This window comes from Cebus imitator, unplaced genomic scaffold, assembly GCF_001604975.1.
Source record: "Cebus imitator isolate Cc_AM_T3 unplaced genomic scaffold, Cebus_imitator-1.0 Scaffold791, whole genome shotgun sequence".
NCBI classification, from domain to species: Eukaryota; Metazoa; Chordata; class Mammalia; order Primates; family Cebidae; genus Cebus; species Cebus imitator.
Genome location: NW_016108106.1, coordinates 76,774 through 93,179, shown reverse-complemented (window position 1 = coordinate 93,179; position 16,406 = coordinate 76,774). Strand labels below are relative to the sequence as shown.

The following is a 16,406-nucleotide window of genomic DNA, read 5'->3' as shown; positions in this document are numbered from 1 at the left end:
GTAGAGACGGGGTTTCACCATGTTGACCAGGATGGTCTCGATCTCTTGACCTCGTGATCCACCTGCCTCGGCCTCCCAAAGTGCTGGGATTACAGGCTTGAGCCACCGCGCCCGGCCTATTTTATTTTATTTTATTTTATTTTATTTTATTTTATTTATTTTGACATGGAGTCCTGCTTTGTCACCCAGGCTGGAATGCGGTGGTGTGATCTTGGCTCACCACAACTTCTGCCTCCTGAATTCAAGCAATTCTCCTGCCTCAGCCTCCTGAGTAGCTGGGATTACAGGCATGTGCCACTGCACCTGGCTAACTTTTGTGTTTTTAGTAGAGACAGAGTTTTGCCATGTTGGCCAGGCTGCTCTTGAACTCCTGACCTCAGGTGTTCCTTTTGCCTCAGCCTCCCAAAGTGCTGGGATTACAGGCATGAGCTACTGGGCCCGGCCAACATCTTTATTTTTTATTGTGAATGTAGAAACAACATTTGGTAAAATTGAATATGCCTTTGTGATTTAAGAAATTCAACAAATTAGGTATAGATGGTATGTACCTCAATGCAATAAAGACCATATATGACAGATTAATGGCTGATATACTGGTTAGGAAAGAGCAGAAAACTTTTTATCTGAGATCTGGAACAAGATAAGGATGTTTCATTTTATATTTTAATGTATGACAGCATTCAACTATGTACACTGTAAGACTGGAACACAAGTCAAATATGGGTTAGTCATATGTCTGTTTCCAATTATGAGTCTGTTTGTTCTGTATGCATATTGTTTTTGTATTGTTTATGAGTTATATACTTGTTCTGCTTGAGTGTATACAGTGGTGCTTCTGAGTAGTCATTGAAGTCCTCCTAATTTTACCCTCTCTTTGTAAATCTATATTTCTGTGTATGGGAGAAACACTTTAGTGATTTGAAGATAATTTCAAAAACTGTCATATATCTGTAACTCATATTTTAGATATTATTTTAATTGTCAAAAACACATAAACTTTACAATCTTAAATATTTTTAAATATTCATCTTAGTTGTATTATATTGATATTCTTATGCACTACATCTCTGGAATACATTTATTTTGCAGAGCAAACACTCAATACACATTAAACAACTACCCACTTTTTCTGTTTTCTGGCCCTTTACAAAAACTGTTCTGTTTTCTATTTTAGAGTCAGACTGCTTTAGATATGCCATGTAAGTTGACTCATAAAATTTCTGTCTGTGATTGACTTATTTCATGTTGCACAGTGTCATTAAGATCTTAATTATACATGTTAGAATATTTTTTGCTTTTTACAAACAGTAATATTTCATTATTTTAATATTTCAAATTATATTTACCCATTTATTTGGTGAGAGAAATTTGCATTGCTTTCATTTACTTGCTTTCAGTAACAGTGCTACAATTATGAGTATCCAAATTACTCTTCATGTGACCATATATGTGAGAGTTTATATTTTTGCCAAATTTGATCAATTTAGGTGTTCACCGTCACACACTTACCAAATTGTTTTAACTCTTTAGCTTTGTATGTGTTTTGATATCAGGAGCTGTGGTATTTTTCACATTGTATCTCTTTCTGAAGATTTTTGAGTGCTTCATTGTTTCTTGAAATTCCATATAATTTTGGTGTTGCTGTTTCTTTTTCTGCAAGAATTTAATTAGGAATTTGACAGGGATTGCATTTAATCTGTACATTACATTGAGCAGTTTTAGACATCTTCATAGCATTCATTATTTTAAACATTGAACCAAAAGCATGTTTAAGAGTATGTTGTATGATTTCTATAAATGTGTGAATTCTTTTTCTTTTATTTCTACTCTCATTCCAGTTTGATCATTAAAAGGATCAGTAAAATTTCAATTTAAAAAAATGTGTTAAGACTTTTTTTGTGCCCTAACATGTAGTCTATCAAGGAGAATATTGTATGAGCTATTCTGTTGTTGAGCAGTGTTCTCTACAATTCAGTTAGGCACAATTGTTTTATACTGCTTTCAAGTCTTCTATTCCCTTATGAAATTCTGTCTTGTTTCATTATTCATTACAGAAATTGAAATATTGAATATCCTATTACAATTATATTGCTCCCTATATCTTACTTTAATTCTGTATTTGCTTTATATATTTTGAACCCTAATGTAAGATACACACACACACTTACACACACATATTAATATATGTCTACACACATTTGTCATGGGTTTTCAATAAATGAAGCTTTTTATTATTGTTTAATGTCCTCCTTTGCAACTTATGAGCTTTTAGTTAAAGTATATCTTATGAAATAGAGTTTTTGACTTAAAATGTATTTTGTGTTATATTAGTTGGGCCCTCTTCTCTTATTTGGTTGTTTCCATGAAATGTCTTCTTTCATGTTGCCTTTTTCAGTCTCCTTTAATCATTAGACCTCAAGTGACTTGTAGAAAAACAAGTTGCATTTTGTTCTTTAATTTTTGGAATCCCTTTGTTTGGTGCATGTATTTTGAATGGAAAGTTAACTTCATAAATATGTGAATAATTTGCTGAAATAGAAAAGCTTACTTGTTTAATTGTTTTACTGGATTATTTTATCTTTGTCCCTTATCTTCTTTTTCGGTCTTCCTATTCATCTTTTAGATTTTTGTATTGATAGGACTTCTTATACTTTTGCGTATCTATACAGATACTTTATTTGTGGTATCTTGGGAATTCTGTAAAATTTCTGAAAGATAAAGTATTTTTTTTTTGAGATGTATTCTCACTCTGTCACCCAGGCTGGAGTACAGTGGTGTGATCTCGGCTCACTGCAACCTCCGCTTCCTGGGTTCAAGCGATTTTCCTGCCTCAGCCTTCTGAGTACCTGGTACTACAGTTGCATGCCACCATGCCCAGCTACTTTTTGTATTTTTAGTAGAGATGGGGTTTCACCATTGGGGCCAGGATGGTCTTGATCTCCTGACCTTGTGATCCACCCAGCTCAGCCTCCCAAAGTGCTTGGATTACAGGTGTGAGCCACTGTGCCTGACCAAAATAATATATTTTAAACTGGTAAAAATGTAACTTTGGCTTCATTTGAAAATTCTTCCTTATTGCATCTTCCCTCAATGTTGTTATTGATGTCACTGATCCTATTTTTTGTTGTGTTTTTATTACCAGATTATGGTGAACTGTTTATAATCATTTTTTTGCTTTTGTCTTTGAAACTTTAGAGAATAAAGTTTTTTACACTATTATGATAATGATACAGAACTTTGTGTATGTGCATATCTTTTTCAGAAAGTTATGTATTTTCATATGATTATGTTTTCTTGCATCATGTTATTTTCAGTGGAAGATACTTCAGCATCTTTTTTTAATAAGGCAGGTGTGCTAATACACTTTCAGCATTTGGTTATCTTAAAAAGTCTTTACTTTTTCTTCATTTTCAGCACAGTTTTGCTGGTTTTATTATTCCCATTTAGAAGTTATTTTTCCTTCAGCACATTAACTATATCACAACTTTCTCTTCTCTGAAAAAATGTTGTTGACAGCCGGGCGCGGTGGCTCGAGCCTGTAATCCCAGCACTTTGGGAGGCCGAGGGGGGTGGATCACGAGGTCAAGAGATCGAGACCATCCTGGTCAACATGGTGAAACCCCGTCTCTACTAAAAATACAAAAAATTAGCTGGGCATGGTGGCACGTGCCTGTAATCCCAGCTACTCAGGAGGCTGAGGCAGGAGAATTGCCTGAACCCAGGAGGCGGAGGTTGCGGTGAGCCGAGATTGCGCCATTGCACTCCAGCCTGGGTAACAAGAGTGAGACTCCATCTCAAAAAAAAAAAAAAAAAAAAAAATGTTGTTGACAGATTCACTGGTTATCTTACAAGAGCATACTTATAAATGACATAATACTTTTATCTTTGCTGCTCATAAGAGTCCATTTTTCTCTTTGACTTTTGAAACTTTGCTTATATATGTGCCTTGTTATACATCTCTGTGTGTGTCCTAGTTGAATTTTGCTGAGCTTCTTCTTTTTTTTTTCCTAAGACGGGGTTTCACCATGTTGGTCAGGCTGGTCTTGAACTCCCGATCTCAGGTGATCCACCTGCCTTGGCATCCAGAGTGCTTGGATGACAGGCATGAGCCACCAAGCCGGGCCGAGCTTCTTCCATTTTTTACATCCTTTTTTTACTTTTGAAAATTCCTGTCATTAATTTTGAAAATTCCTCAGTCAATTTTTTGAAAATTCCTCAGTCATTATTAAAAAATTCCTCAGTCATTCCTCAGTCAAGATACATACATGTATCTTTTACCTCCATGATTTTTAAAATATTTTTAATGTTTTCACTAATATTTTGATTTTTTAAATTATATTTAGTCATGTTACCATTTAGTTCATTGGGCTTTATTCACGTTAAATTTTTAAAATTTGTACTTCATTTTTTTTTCTGAAAATTTTTAAATTGTCGGACCATGTTCAATATTTTGTATACATTGTAATGTTTGCTTGTTATTTGAGCATTAACAAAAAGCTGTTTGTCACAATCTTTACAGTGTAGCTTTTTCCTGACATAGTCTAAAACCAATTGTCTTTGATATAGAGTGTATGGGAACCTCATACATGTTCTAGGGATGTGTATTGTCTTAAATTTTGTGTTTGTTTTTCAGTTAAAAGGGTTTTTCATGTTTCTTCTTAAGAGTCTAATCACTTGTTCTACCTGTTGGCTGTATTTAGCACTGCAGTCTGCTCCTGAAACATTTACAAAGTATACCACCACTTCTCTCAGCACTCTGTGTTATTGGAGACAGAAACCATTTTTTGTAAAGACCCCCAAAAGCCAGAAGTAAGGATATGTGTGTAGCATTTTTCTTCTCTTTAAAGGATGAAGCCAGGAGTTGACAGTTTACTCCTAAGCGCACAATACTATATTGGGGAGAAGGAAGAGCTGTTGGTGGGTAAATGTAACAAACTTTCCTTCCTGTTCCATGTGGCTCTTTGCATTGTGCTTACATGAGGCATTGCATACAATTAACTCATTTATAGATTTCACACAAAGGCATTTTTGTTAGTATATGTTTGTTACATGTATATGCCTTTTTGTTTGTTTGTTTGTTTGTTTTGGAGACGGGGTCTTACTCTGTCACCAGGCTGTAGTGCAGTGGCGTGATCTCAGTTTACTGCAACTTCCGCCTTCTGGGTTCAAGTTATTCTCCACCTCAGCCTCCCAAGTAGCTGGAATTACAGGCATGTGCCACCACACCCAGCTAATTTTTGTTGTTTTAGTAGAGATGGGGTTTCACCATGTTGGCCAGGATGGTCTCGATCTCTTGACCTTATGATCAGCCCACCTCGGCCTCCCAAAGTGCTGGGATTACAGGCATGAGCCACCTGGCCGCATGTATATGTCTGTAAAAGAATTATGGCCTGTGGTATTTTGTTACGCCATCTTACTAATGTACTTTGTATAATTATATAAGATTTGTAAAGTATATTCATATGAGTCTAGTAAGTGGGATAATTTGTTATTTTTTTCTTTCAGCTATGTGTTCTCCTTTCACCCAAGACCATTGGCCAGTGGAGGGCATAGAAGATTCATTCCACAGACTTATACTGAGAAGATATGAGAAGTGTGGACATGAGAATTTACAATTAAGAAAAGGCTGTAAAAGTTCGAATGAGTGTAAGGTGCAGAAAGGAGGTTATAATGAATTTAATGAATGCTTGTCAACTACCCAGAGCAAAATATTTCAATGTAAAGCACGTGTCAAAGTTTTTGGTAAGTTTTCAAATTCAAACAAATGTGAGACAAGACATACTGGAGAGAAACCCTTTAAATGTAAAGAATGTGGCAAATCATTTCAGAAGTTCTCTCAGCTAACTCAACATAAGGGAATTCATGCTGGAGGGAAACTCTACACATGTGAAGACTGTGGCAAAGCCTTTAAATGGTCTTTAATATTTAATGAACATAAGAGAATTCATACTGGAGAGAAACCTTTTACATGTGAAGAATGTGGCAGCATCTTTACCACATCCTCACACTTTACTAAACATAAGATAATTCATACTGGAGAGAAACCCTACAAATGTGAAGAATGTGGCAAAGCCTTTAATAGGTTTACAACCCTTACTAAACATAAGAGAATTCATGCTGGAGAGAAGCCCATCACATGTGAAGAATGTGGCAAAATCTTTACCTCATCCTCCAACTTTGCCAAACATAAGAGAATTCATACTGGAGAGAAACCCTACCAATGTGAAGAATGTGGCAAAGCCTTTAATAGGTCCACAACTCTTACTAAACATAAGAGAATTCATACTGGAGAGAAACCCTACACATGTGAAGAATGTGGCAAAGCATTTAGACAGTCCTCAAAACTGAATGAACATAAGAAAGTTCATACTGGAGAGAAGCCCTACAAATGTGATGAATGTGGCAAAGCCTTTGGGCGGTCCAGAGTCCTGAATGAACATAAGAAAATTCATACTGGAGAAAAACCCTACAAATGTGAAGAATGTGGCAAAGCCTTTAGACGGTCCACAGATCGGAGTCAACATAAGAAAATTCATAGTGCAGATAAACCCTACAAATGTAAAGAATGTGACAAAGCCTTTAAACAGTTCTCACTCCTGAGTCAACATAAGAAAATTCATACTGTAGATAAACCCTACAAATGTAAAGAGTGTGACAAAGCCTTTAAACGGTTCTCACACTTGAATAAACATAAGAAAACTCATACTTGAGAGAAATCCTATAAATTTGAAGAATGTGGGCAAAGCCTTTGGATGGTCCACAAAACTGAATGAACATGAGAAAATTTATACTGGAGAGAAACCCCGGAAGTGTCAACAGTATGAAGTTCTTTACCTCATTCTCAAACCTTGCTAAACAAGATAATTCATACTGGAGAGAAACTACAAATGGGAAGAATGTGGCAAAGCCTGTGGATGGTCCACAAATCTGAATGAACATAAAAAATAAAAAACAGTTCTCACTCCTGAGTCAACATAAGAAAATTCATACTGTAGATAAACCCTACAAATGTAAAGAATGTGACAAAACCTTTAAAACAGTCCTGACCCATGAATAAGAGAAAATTCATACTGAAGATAACCCCTGCAAATTTGAAGAATGTAGCAAAGCCTTTCAATGGTCCACAATCGTGAATCAACATAAGAAAATTTGTAAGGCCAGGTGTGGCGGCTCATGCCTGTAATTCCAGCACTTTTGGAGGCCAAGGTGGGCAGATCACCAGGTCAGGAGATCAAGACCATCCTGGCCAACACAGTGAAACCCCATCTCTACTAAAAGAAAAAAAATAATACAAAAATTAGCTGGGTGTGATGGTGGGCACTTGTAATCCCAGCTACTCGGGAGGCTGTGGCAGGAGAATACCTTGAACAAGGGAGTCAGAGGTTGCTATGAGCCAAGATCATGCCACTCCACTCCAGCCTGGTGACAGAGCGAGACTCTGCTTAAAAGAAAGAAAGAAAATTTGTGCTGGAGAGAAGCCCTACACATGTGGCAAAGCGTTTAATTGGTCGTCAACCCTTAATACATATAATTCATGCTGTAAAGAAACTTCACATGTGAACAATGTGGCAAAGCCTTTAAATGGTCCTCAGCCCTTAATGAACATAAGAGAATTCATGCTGGAGCGAAACCCTTCACATATGAAGAATGTTGCAGAGTCCTTACCACATCCTCAAACTTTGTTAAACATAAGAGAATTCATACCAGAGAGAAAGCCTACACATGAAGAAAATCCTTTAATAGGCTCTCAAGAGACCCTTACTGTACACAAGAGAATTCATTCTGTGGAAAAGTTCTACAAATGTGAAGAATGTGGCAAAGCCTTAAGACAGTTTGCATGCCTTTATGAAAATTCATACTTGGGTATTAAAGATTCATTCCACAAACTTACTGAGAAGAAGATAGAGAAATGAATATAAGAAAATTCATGCTGGATATAAAACCATAGAAATGTCAAGGATGTGGCAAAGCCTTTAAGCCATACCCCAGGCTTCTTAAACATGAGAGAATTCATACTGGAGGAAAGTCTTACAAATGTGAATAATATGGCAGTCTTTAAATCTCCCTCAGTCCTTTCTAAATCATAAGATAATTCATGCTGGAGAGAAACTACAAACATGAAAAAATGTGGCAAAGCTTTTAACCACACCTCAGTCTGTTCTAAATATAAGAGTAACGATATTGGTGAAAAGCCATAATAATAAGAAAAATGTGGCAATGGCAAAGCTTTCAAATGCATGTCACATCTTACTGTATATAATTTCTACTGAAGAAATCTGGAAATACAAAAACTGTGGCAAAACTCTTTACCAATGCTCATCTTTTTGCACATGATAGCCTTTATACTTGAGAAAAGTTGCAGAAATATAAAAATTGTAGAAAAGTCATATCTACTCACATTTTACTAACTAAACTAAGCAAAGTTCAGACTTCGTAAAGACATTATAAATATAATTTATGATGAAAGACTTTTTAGAAAATATAAGCCTTTAAAGAGAAGAGTAATCTTAAGACAAACAATACAAATATAAAGAGGGTTGTAGTACCAGTACTTCTATCATGGATCTTAATTGTGCACACCTTGTAATAGAGGAAAACCCTGAAGGAGACTTTCTTCAACATGAGAAAATTTATATGGGAGAGAAATCCTACAAATGAAATAAATGTGGAAAAACATTTGTTCAAAAAACTGCAGCTTAAAAAGCACTAGAGAGTTTATACGAGAAGACATTTTGTAGATGCATTAAATGTAAAGAAATATTTAGTCTAAAATTAAGACTATGTAAACATCAGGATTTACAATAGAACTAGGGAGCTAACACCAGATACTACAGTAAATTGGAGTATTAAGTAGAAAAAGCAATCCAAAGTTGAACCTGTTAGAGAATTTCTTTGTATATAAGTTGAAAAAAGATTTTTGAAGAGATACTAAATTTAAAGTATATTTTTTTCACTTGAAAAAAAGTATAGATTTTTTGAAAAGCATATAATAGTTCGACTCAAATTATTTCATACTATTTCAGCATTCCTGTTTATGTGAAAGCATGTGATGAATTGTTGCTGCATCAGAGATAAGAGATGATTTTTCGTTAGGGAGGCATTCTTCATGAACTTTTTTTTTTTTTTTTGGAGACGAAGTCTCACTCTGTTGCCATGCTGGAGTGCAGTGGCACAATCTTGTCTCACTGCAACCTCCACCTCCCAGGTTCAAATGATTCTTCCGCCTCAGCCTCCCGAGTCGCTGGGACTACAGGTGCACACTACCACGCCCAGCTAATTTTTGTATTTTTAGTAGAGATGGTGTTTGACCGTGTTGGCGAGGATAATCTCTATCTCTTGACCTCATGATCCACCCACCTCGGCCTCCCAAAGTGTTGGGATTACAGGCATGAGCCACTGTGCCCAGCCTATTCATGAACTGTAAAAGAAAGAGGACAGAAATGAAAGAACCACAATGGAAATCTAAGCAGAGAGGCTTTTTTGTAGTTGAAAATATTGAGTGATGCATGAGGTAGGTGTTCAGAGTAATATTCTTCTTCATAGTAGTGAGAAAAATAATGTGTATTTTAGTGGTAAATTGTTTCACCAATTGTACATTTATGTAATAAAATGCAGTAAATTTTAAAATTCTCTTAATATTAGGCAGGAACATAATTTTTTAACTAAACAAAATTGTTAATGTGTTGAAATAATTGTTGCTTGAATGAAGTGTTATTATGCCACCAACTTTAACCTGTCCCTCCTTACTCAAGGTTGTAGGTAAAAGATGGTAACAATGGTAACATAGTTGAATGAAAATTTTAGTATTCTTTTCCCAGTGGCTTTAAATAGCAAATACATTGAAGAATATAATCTCCATATGTTGCATTCTATTGTTGTTTTTTAAAAAATTTTTGTGGGTACGTAATATGTGTATTTATGATATATATGCATTATTTTCTTATATAGGCATATAATAATCATACCAGAGTAAATGAGTTATTCATCACCTCAAGCATTTATCCCTTGTATTATACACAATCCAGTTATACACTTTATTTTTAAATGTAAGATTATGATTGTAGTATTATATCAGAGTATAATTATAATTCATACATTTCTGAGTCCTGAATGAGTACTTTAAAAATGTTTTATGTTTATCTTTGAACATGTGGCATCTTTTCCTGCAAACTCATACAGACTTTAGTTTCATTTACATGAAGTTAAATATATAACTGTATTGCTCTAAAGATAAACATTAGGTTTAAGAAAATTATGGAGCGAGCGATTCTGCTTGTGTGAGTTTGCACCTATTTTCCAAAGAAAATAGCAATATTAGAACAAAGAAGATTTTATTAATACCATGGATAATTTACTAGAAATCTAGAAACCTAAAACATTCTGAAACCACATCTATATTTTTTATCTAATTAATTACTGTAAAGTCTATTGAATTGTTGTTGAAAATCTCCCCATGCAAATTCTCTGTTTTTATTTGTCTGATGCTCATGCTAGAGCTATAATTTCTTTGTTTCTCTGTTTTTGTTTTCACTTCATGAAGTATTATGTGAGCTGGTCAGAAATTATAAGAATTATTTTCATAAAATTCAGTAGTGAGCCCAAAATAATTTTTGGCTGTAATTTCATAATGTGTGTATTAAGTTATATTTTAGTTAGAACATTTCATTTTGTTGTTTTAATTGAAGAACGCTACATAAGCTGTTTTCTTTAGTTATTGTTCTTTCACTTTTTATAACTGACATAAATGAGTTTATTGTGCCAATTTGTTCAGGTAAGTACTGGGAAAACTTTGTAAGTCATGGGGATGTTTTGATGTATTCTTGTAGTGAACAAACAAAACGCTGGGATTGTAACAGATGCTTCATAATTAGCCATAAATATTCCTGGAGTTAGTTTGTAGCTCCAGGTAAAAAATTGAAAATATATATGGTGAAGAAATGGCATTAATTGTGCCTGCAGAGAGGAATCTGTTTCCAGGCTGCAGAACCAACTCATGAATTTAAAGAGAATTTCTGTTCTTGCTTTCTAATTATCTTTGGTTTTGTAATGTCTTTATGTGTTTATCCCCAGCTCTGTGTGCCTCACAGCTTTTCCTCTTCTTTGTGTTATGGCTACAGTTTCCTCACTAGTCTTTTCATGCCATGTAATTTCACATGGACTTTAGGTTCTGATGATAAGATTGAAGTTTTTTAATATGGTAAATTGTTTTTAACTGGGGTGTTCGAGGTAATTTATAGCTTATCAATGCAACATTTAGATCACTTAATTGAGATAAGAGCAATTCACTGTCCACAGGTAAGAGGAATAAGTCAGTCAGTATTGTTTTTTTGTGTTTGTAAAAGAAAAATTGTGTGAGATTCTATCATAAAGTGTGTTAAATATAAGAAAAGGTAGAATAAGCATTAATATGAATGAGTTGCATATTGTAAGCACCATATGAAAAAACACATCAGAATCTTGAAATTTCTTAAGAGAAAATACATGTTAGAAATAAAATTTTTAGTCTGGGCATGGTGGCTCATGCCTGTAATCCCAACACTTTGGGAGGCCAAGGTGGGCAGATCATGAGGTCAAGAGATCAAGACCATCCTGGCCAACATTGTGAAACCCCATTGTACAGTGAGCCGAAGTCGCCCCACTGCACTCCAGTCTGGTGACACAGTGAGACTCCATCAAATAAAAGTCTTAATACATTCCACTAAGATTAGACCTGACCCTCCCCAGAAGCTAAGCATCTCTGGGACCCTGGGATAGAGAAATCAAGGAAGAGAATGATGCCTACATTTGCACATCTGAGCTTCAATCCAAACTCTGCCACGCAGCTATAGAACCTCATTTGCTGAGCCTGAGCCTTTTCTGTTATAAAATGAAACTGCAGAGGCAATAATAAGCTCAGCATAAGGGCAGAACTGCACCCTGAATGCAGGAGTGCCTTGCAGGTGGAAAACACTCACTGACTTTTGGTTTAAGCACATGAGTAACACGTTTCATTTCCTCTCCGCCATGGTGTCGGTTTCATGGCTCCAGATCCTGGGGCCTTATGATCAACCCTTCTGCTAAGTGATGGATGAATAGATGAATGGATGAGTGGATGAAAGGATGGATGGAAACATGGATGGATGCTCAGGGGAGCAGAAAGAAGTAAACAGAGTCAAAATGACAATGAGGAGATGATCGAAGGATAGAGAATTGATGCATGAAATAGAGGCATAGTCTCCAGCCCTCCTAACCCCACCCAACCCCTCCAACACCTGCCGTGGTGTAGCAGTGGCACATGCCTCAGATGGTGTCCCCAGTCACCATGACATAGCTGCAGAAGGTGACATAGACCTGAGGCTGATCATGGCCCATGAGAAAGGTGCTGAGGGCCAACAGAAAAAAGCACAGCAGCCTGATAAAGTCAATGTTGAAGTTCTTTTCTGCCACGGCTGCCTAGCCAGACCCTAGTCTATGCACTCCTGGCAGAGGGGTGCATGTCATCCAGCAAAAACACCCAGATAGGCTCACAGGGTCAGACAAAGCTCTGCGATTGCTGCCAATTGAGGCTTACAGGGAGAGCAAGACCCCAGTCAGGTCCCCAGTCAGTCTTTGGTTGAGCCCTTACTGCATGGCAGACACTGAGGTGTGGACACTCTGAGAAACACAGGTTTCAGGGATGGAAGGCACGCCCTCCTTATTTCTGTGGCACAATATGGCCAAGGCTGTGCAACTTCCGTGAGGTCCAGCATGTGCATGAAGCAAAGAAATAGGGGGAGTGGAGGCCAACAGGACAGATTCACAAAGGGACTTTCGAGAAGGCAGTTAAAGTTCTGCTAGGGCAGGGAAAGATTTCCAGGCACAGAAGCCAGCATGTGCAAAGGCACAGAGGTAAGTACTCATTGACACACTGCTAGAGAGAAACCTCTAAATTCTGTGTGCAGGCTGCCTACATTGCATCCTCCTCCCCAAACCCCATTGTTCCAGTTAGTGAACCAGGCACTGTCCCCGCCTCCTCTCACATCCACCTCCTGTGGGCCCCAATTTCAAGACATAAGAATCCAGTTGCTTCTCATCCCCCATGACTACTCATTGCCTGGTGTGAGCTCCCATCTGCCCTCTCCCCCGCCTGGTCTCCACTTCCATTGTTGACCCCTAAAGTCCCTTTGCAACCCAACACTAGGTGAGATCATATCAGTGCTCTGCACAGAACCACGAACTGGCTTCCTGTCTCAACAGAGTAAAAGCCAAAGGCTTTAAGGTGACCCGGAAGACACTGGAGAATTGGCTCATGCTGCCTGCACATCACCCCTCTGAGCTTGCCTTCCACCGCACCTCCTCTTACTTGCTCTCTTCCAGCCACCCTGGCCCTGTGCTGTTCCTGGAACGTATGGGCCCCCCAGGGCCCCTGTACCTGCTGTTCCTTCTGCCTAAACTGCCGTTTCTTTAGATAGCTGCACGGCTTTCTCCCTTACCTCCTTCAGCCCTTTGTCTCACCTTCACAGTGAGGTGTTCCCTGACCTGCCTCTAAAGTTGCAGAAATGCCTCCCTCAGGGGTTTACTGTGTTTTCCCAATCTCTTTTTCTCCACCGTCCTTATCACCATCAGTCACACTACATATATTGTTTATTCATATTGTCTCTTATCTGTCTCCCTCAACTAGAACTCAGGCTCCCACAGGATGTGGGCATTGTTTTGTTCATTGCTATACCCCCAGGGGCTGGAATAGGGTAGGCTCTGGACACATGCATGAATGAATTGAAGGAGTCTACATGCCTGGGAATGGAAATACAGGTAAGAAACCTCTTGGATCTAAGGCATCTGACTTTTTTCACAGAGGTTATGCAGGGGAAACAGGGGAATCAGACATTAATTTTCAATTAGGATGAGAAGGACTCTCAAGTGAGCAATAATTAGCATCTGGGGGAGTAGCAGGGGAGAATACTGACTGGGAGGGGTTGTGTGAAGGTGGAGTCCTCTAGGGGAAGAGGTTACCAGTCCACCCAGAGGACAACAAAAGCCCAGGAGGGGCCTGATATAGGTTGGCTGTGTTCCACCCAAATCTCATCTTGAATTTCCATGTGTTGTGGGAGGGATCCGGTGGGAGGTAAATGAATCATGGGGGCAGGTCTTTTCCATGCTGTTCTCAGGACAGTGAATAAGTCTCATGAGATCTGATGGTTTTATAAAGGAAAGTTTCCCTGCACGAGCTCTCTTTTTTCTACCACCCTGTGAGATGTGCCTTTCACCTTGTGCCATGATTGTGAGGCCTTCCAAGCCATGTAGAACTGTAAGTCCATTAAACCTCTTTTTTTTTGTAAGTTGCCCAGTCTTGGGTATGTCTTTATCAGCAGCATGAAAATGAAAATGGACAAATACAGTAAATTGGTATTGGTAGAGTAAGACACTGCTCAAAAGATAACCAAAAGTAAGGTTCTGGGTAGCAGGCAGAGGTTGGAACAGTTTGGAGGGCTCAGAAGAAGATAGAAAATATGGGAAGTTTTCAAAACTCCCTAGAGACTTGTTGAATTGCTTTGACCAAAATGCTGATATTGATACAAATAATAAAATCCAGGCTGTGGTGGTCTCCAATGGAGATGAGATACTTGTTGGCAACTGAAGCAGAGATGGTTCTTACTATGTTTTACCAAAGAGACTGGTGGCATTCTGCCCCTGTCCTAGAGATTTGTGAAACTTTGAACTTGAGAGAGATCATTTAGGCTATCTGGTGGAAGAAATGTCTAAGCAAACATTTAAGAGGTGAGTTGGATGCTGTTAAAGGCATTCAGTGTTACAAAGGAAACAGCATATAAGTTTTGAAAATATGTAGCCTGACAGTGTGATCAAAAAGAAAATCCCATTTTCTGAGGAAATTTGGACTTGCATGGGATCTGTAGCCCCTTTGTTTTGGCCAATTTCTCCCATTTGGAATGGCTGTACTTAAGCAATGCCTGTACCCCCATTGTATCTAGGAAGTAATTAATTTTCTTTTGATTTTACAGGCTCATAGGTGGAACGGACTTGCCTTGTCTTGGATGAGACTTTGGACTGTGGACTTTTTAGTTAATGCTGAAATAAGAATTTGGGGGACTGTTGGGAGAGCATGATTGGTTTTGAAATGCAAGAACGTGAGATTTGGGAGGGGCCAAGGGTCAAATAACATGGTTTAGCTGTGTCTTCACCCAAATCTCATCTTGAATTCCCTTGTGTTGGGGAAGGGATGCAGTGGGAGGTAATTGAATCATGTGGGCAGGTATTTTCCTTGCCATTATCATGATATTGAATCAGTCTTACAAGACCTGATGGTTTTATAAAAAGGAGTTTTCCTGCACAAGCTCTCTGCTCTTGTCTGCTGCCATGTTAGATGTGCTTTTCACCTCGTGCCATGACTGTGAGGCCTCCGCAGCCATGTGGAACTGTAAGTCCATTAAACCTCTTTCTTTTGTAAATTGCCCAGTCTCAGGTATATGTTTATAGACAGCATAAAAACAGACTAATACAGGGCTCAAGAAAAGTGTAGGAGAGACCTGAGCTCTGAGGGCCCCTGACAGCCTAGCCTTTAGTGGCCAGGACAAGATAGGATCTTAATAGTGGGTGAAGAAACTGGACAGTTGGGCCCAAAAGGAAAAAGACCAGGGAGCAAAATGGAGCCCACTGGAGGCTGCAGAGTGGCAGTGTTGGCCGTTATGTGGCTCCTTGGTCAAGCACCCTTTCAGTGGGCACAAGGAGCCCAGTTCACAGTGAGGCCACTGTGGATTAGAGAGAAAAAAAAAGTCCGTGCTTCCAGCATTTCCCTCCCTTGCCCCTTCAGTGCCTGCCTGGTAAAGTGGCATCTCCTGGTCACACAACTCATTAAGTCACCTGTCCTTGTGGAAATCCTTCACCTCAGGAATAGGAAGGTCCATTATTAACCTCTTAGGAATTGCAAAGGGTCTAATGAATATGTGTGTGACCATTTCAGGGTGACTTCAAACTTACACCTCCAGACCCCTAGATCACCCTGGGTTAATACTGGGACAGGAGGGAGAAGCAATGACAGGAGAGAAAGAGAGGAAAGGAGGGAATCTGGGGCTTGGTGATGCAGGGGGCGGGGGGAGAGTCACAAAATATCCTGGAGGTGAGAAGTCAGCCCAGGGAAGAGCTGCAGAGAGGGAAGGCAATGCAGGGGCCCCAGTGACATTGGCCAGAGCAGAGGGCAAGGGGAGGGAGTGGAGGAGATGGGAAAGTTAGAAGAGGAAAGAAGGCCCAGATCAGACCTTGAGGCACTCTTCTTCCCAGACCAGGGTGAAGGTTTTCATTATTTAAAATCCCACAGTGCTGTGTGATTTTGGTTTCCAACAGCTCAATCTGGCCCAGCATCTGAGCTCAGAAGAGACTGCAGGGTCCTTGGGCAGAAGCAAGGAAACTGGTTGTGGCCCCTCACACTGTGT

At 38.7% G+C, this 16,406-nt stretch overlaps 1 protein-coding gene and 1 pseudogene across 4 annotated transcripts in view; both read left to right on the top strand.

Moving 5' to 3' along the window:
- LOC108297308 (zinc finger protein 141) overlaps positions 1–6,939 on the top strand; it is a 43,608-nt gene extending 36,669 nt beyond the window's left edge. For 2 of the 3 annotated variants that reach the window (XM_017520022.2, XM_017520020.2), the window contains one exon: positions 5,506–6,939. In XM_017520022.2, coding sequence (XP_017375511.1) covers positions 5,508–6,710 — 1,203 coding nt within the window. In that variant the 5' untranslated portion in view covers positions 5,506–5,507 and the 3' untranslated portion in view covers positions 6,711–6,939. Of the gene's footprint in view, positions 1–4,847; positions 4,922–5,505 lie in introns of all 3 variants that reach the window. The other variant, XM_017520021.2, reaches the window with a different exon arrangement.
- Positions 6,940–7,358: 419 nt separating this feature from the next.
- The window catches only part of LOC119469713, a 60,536-nt pseudogene continuing 51,488 nt past the window's right edge, over positions 7,359–16,406 (top strand). The window contains exon 1 of the transcript XR_005198548.1: positions 7,359–7,852. The product of XR_005198548.1 is annotated as a zinc finger protein 595-like (transcript). The remainder of the gene's footprint in view (positions 7,853–16,406) is intronic.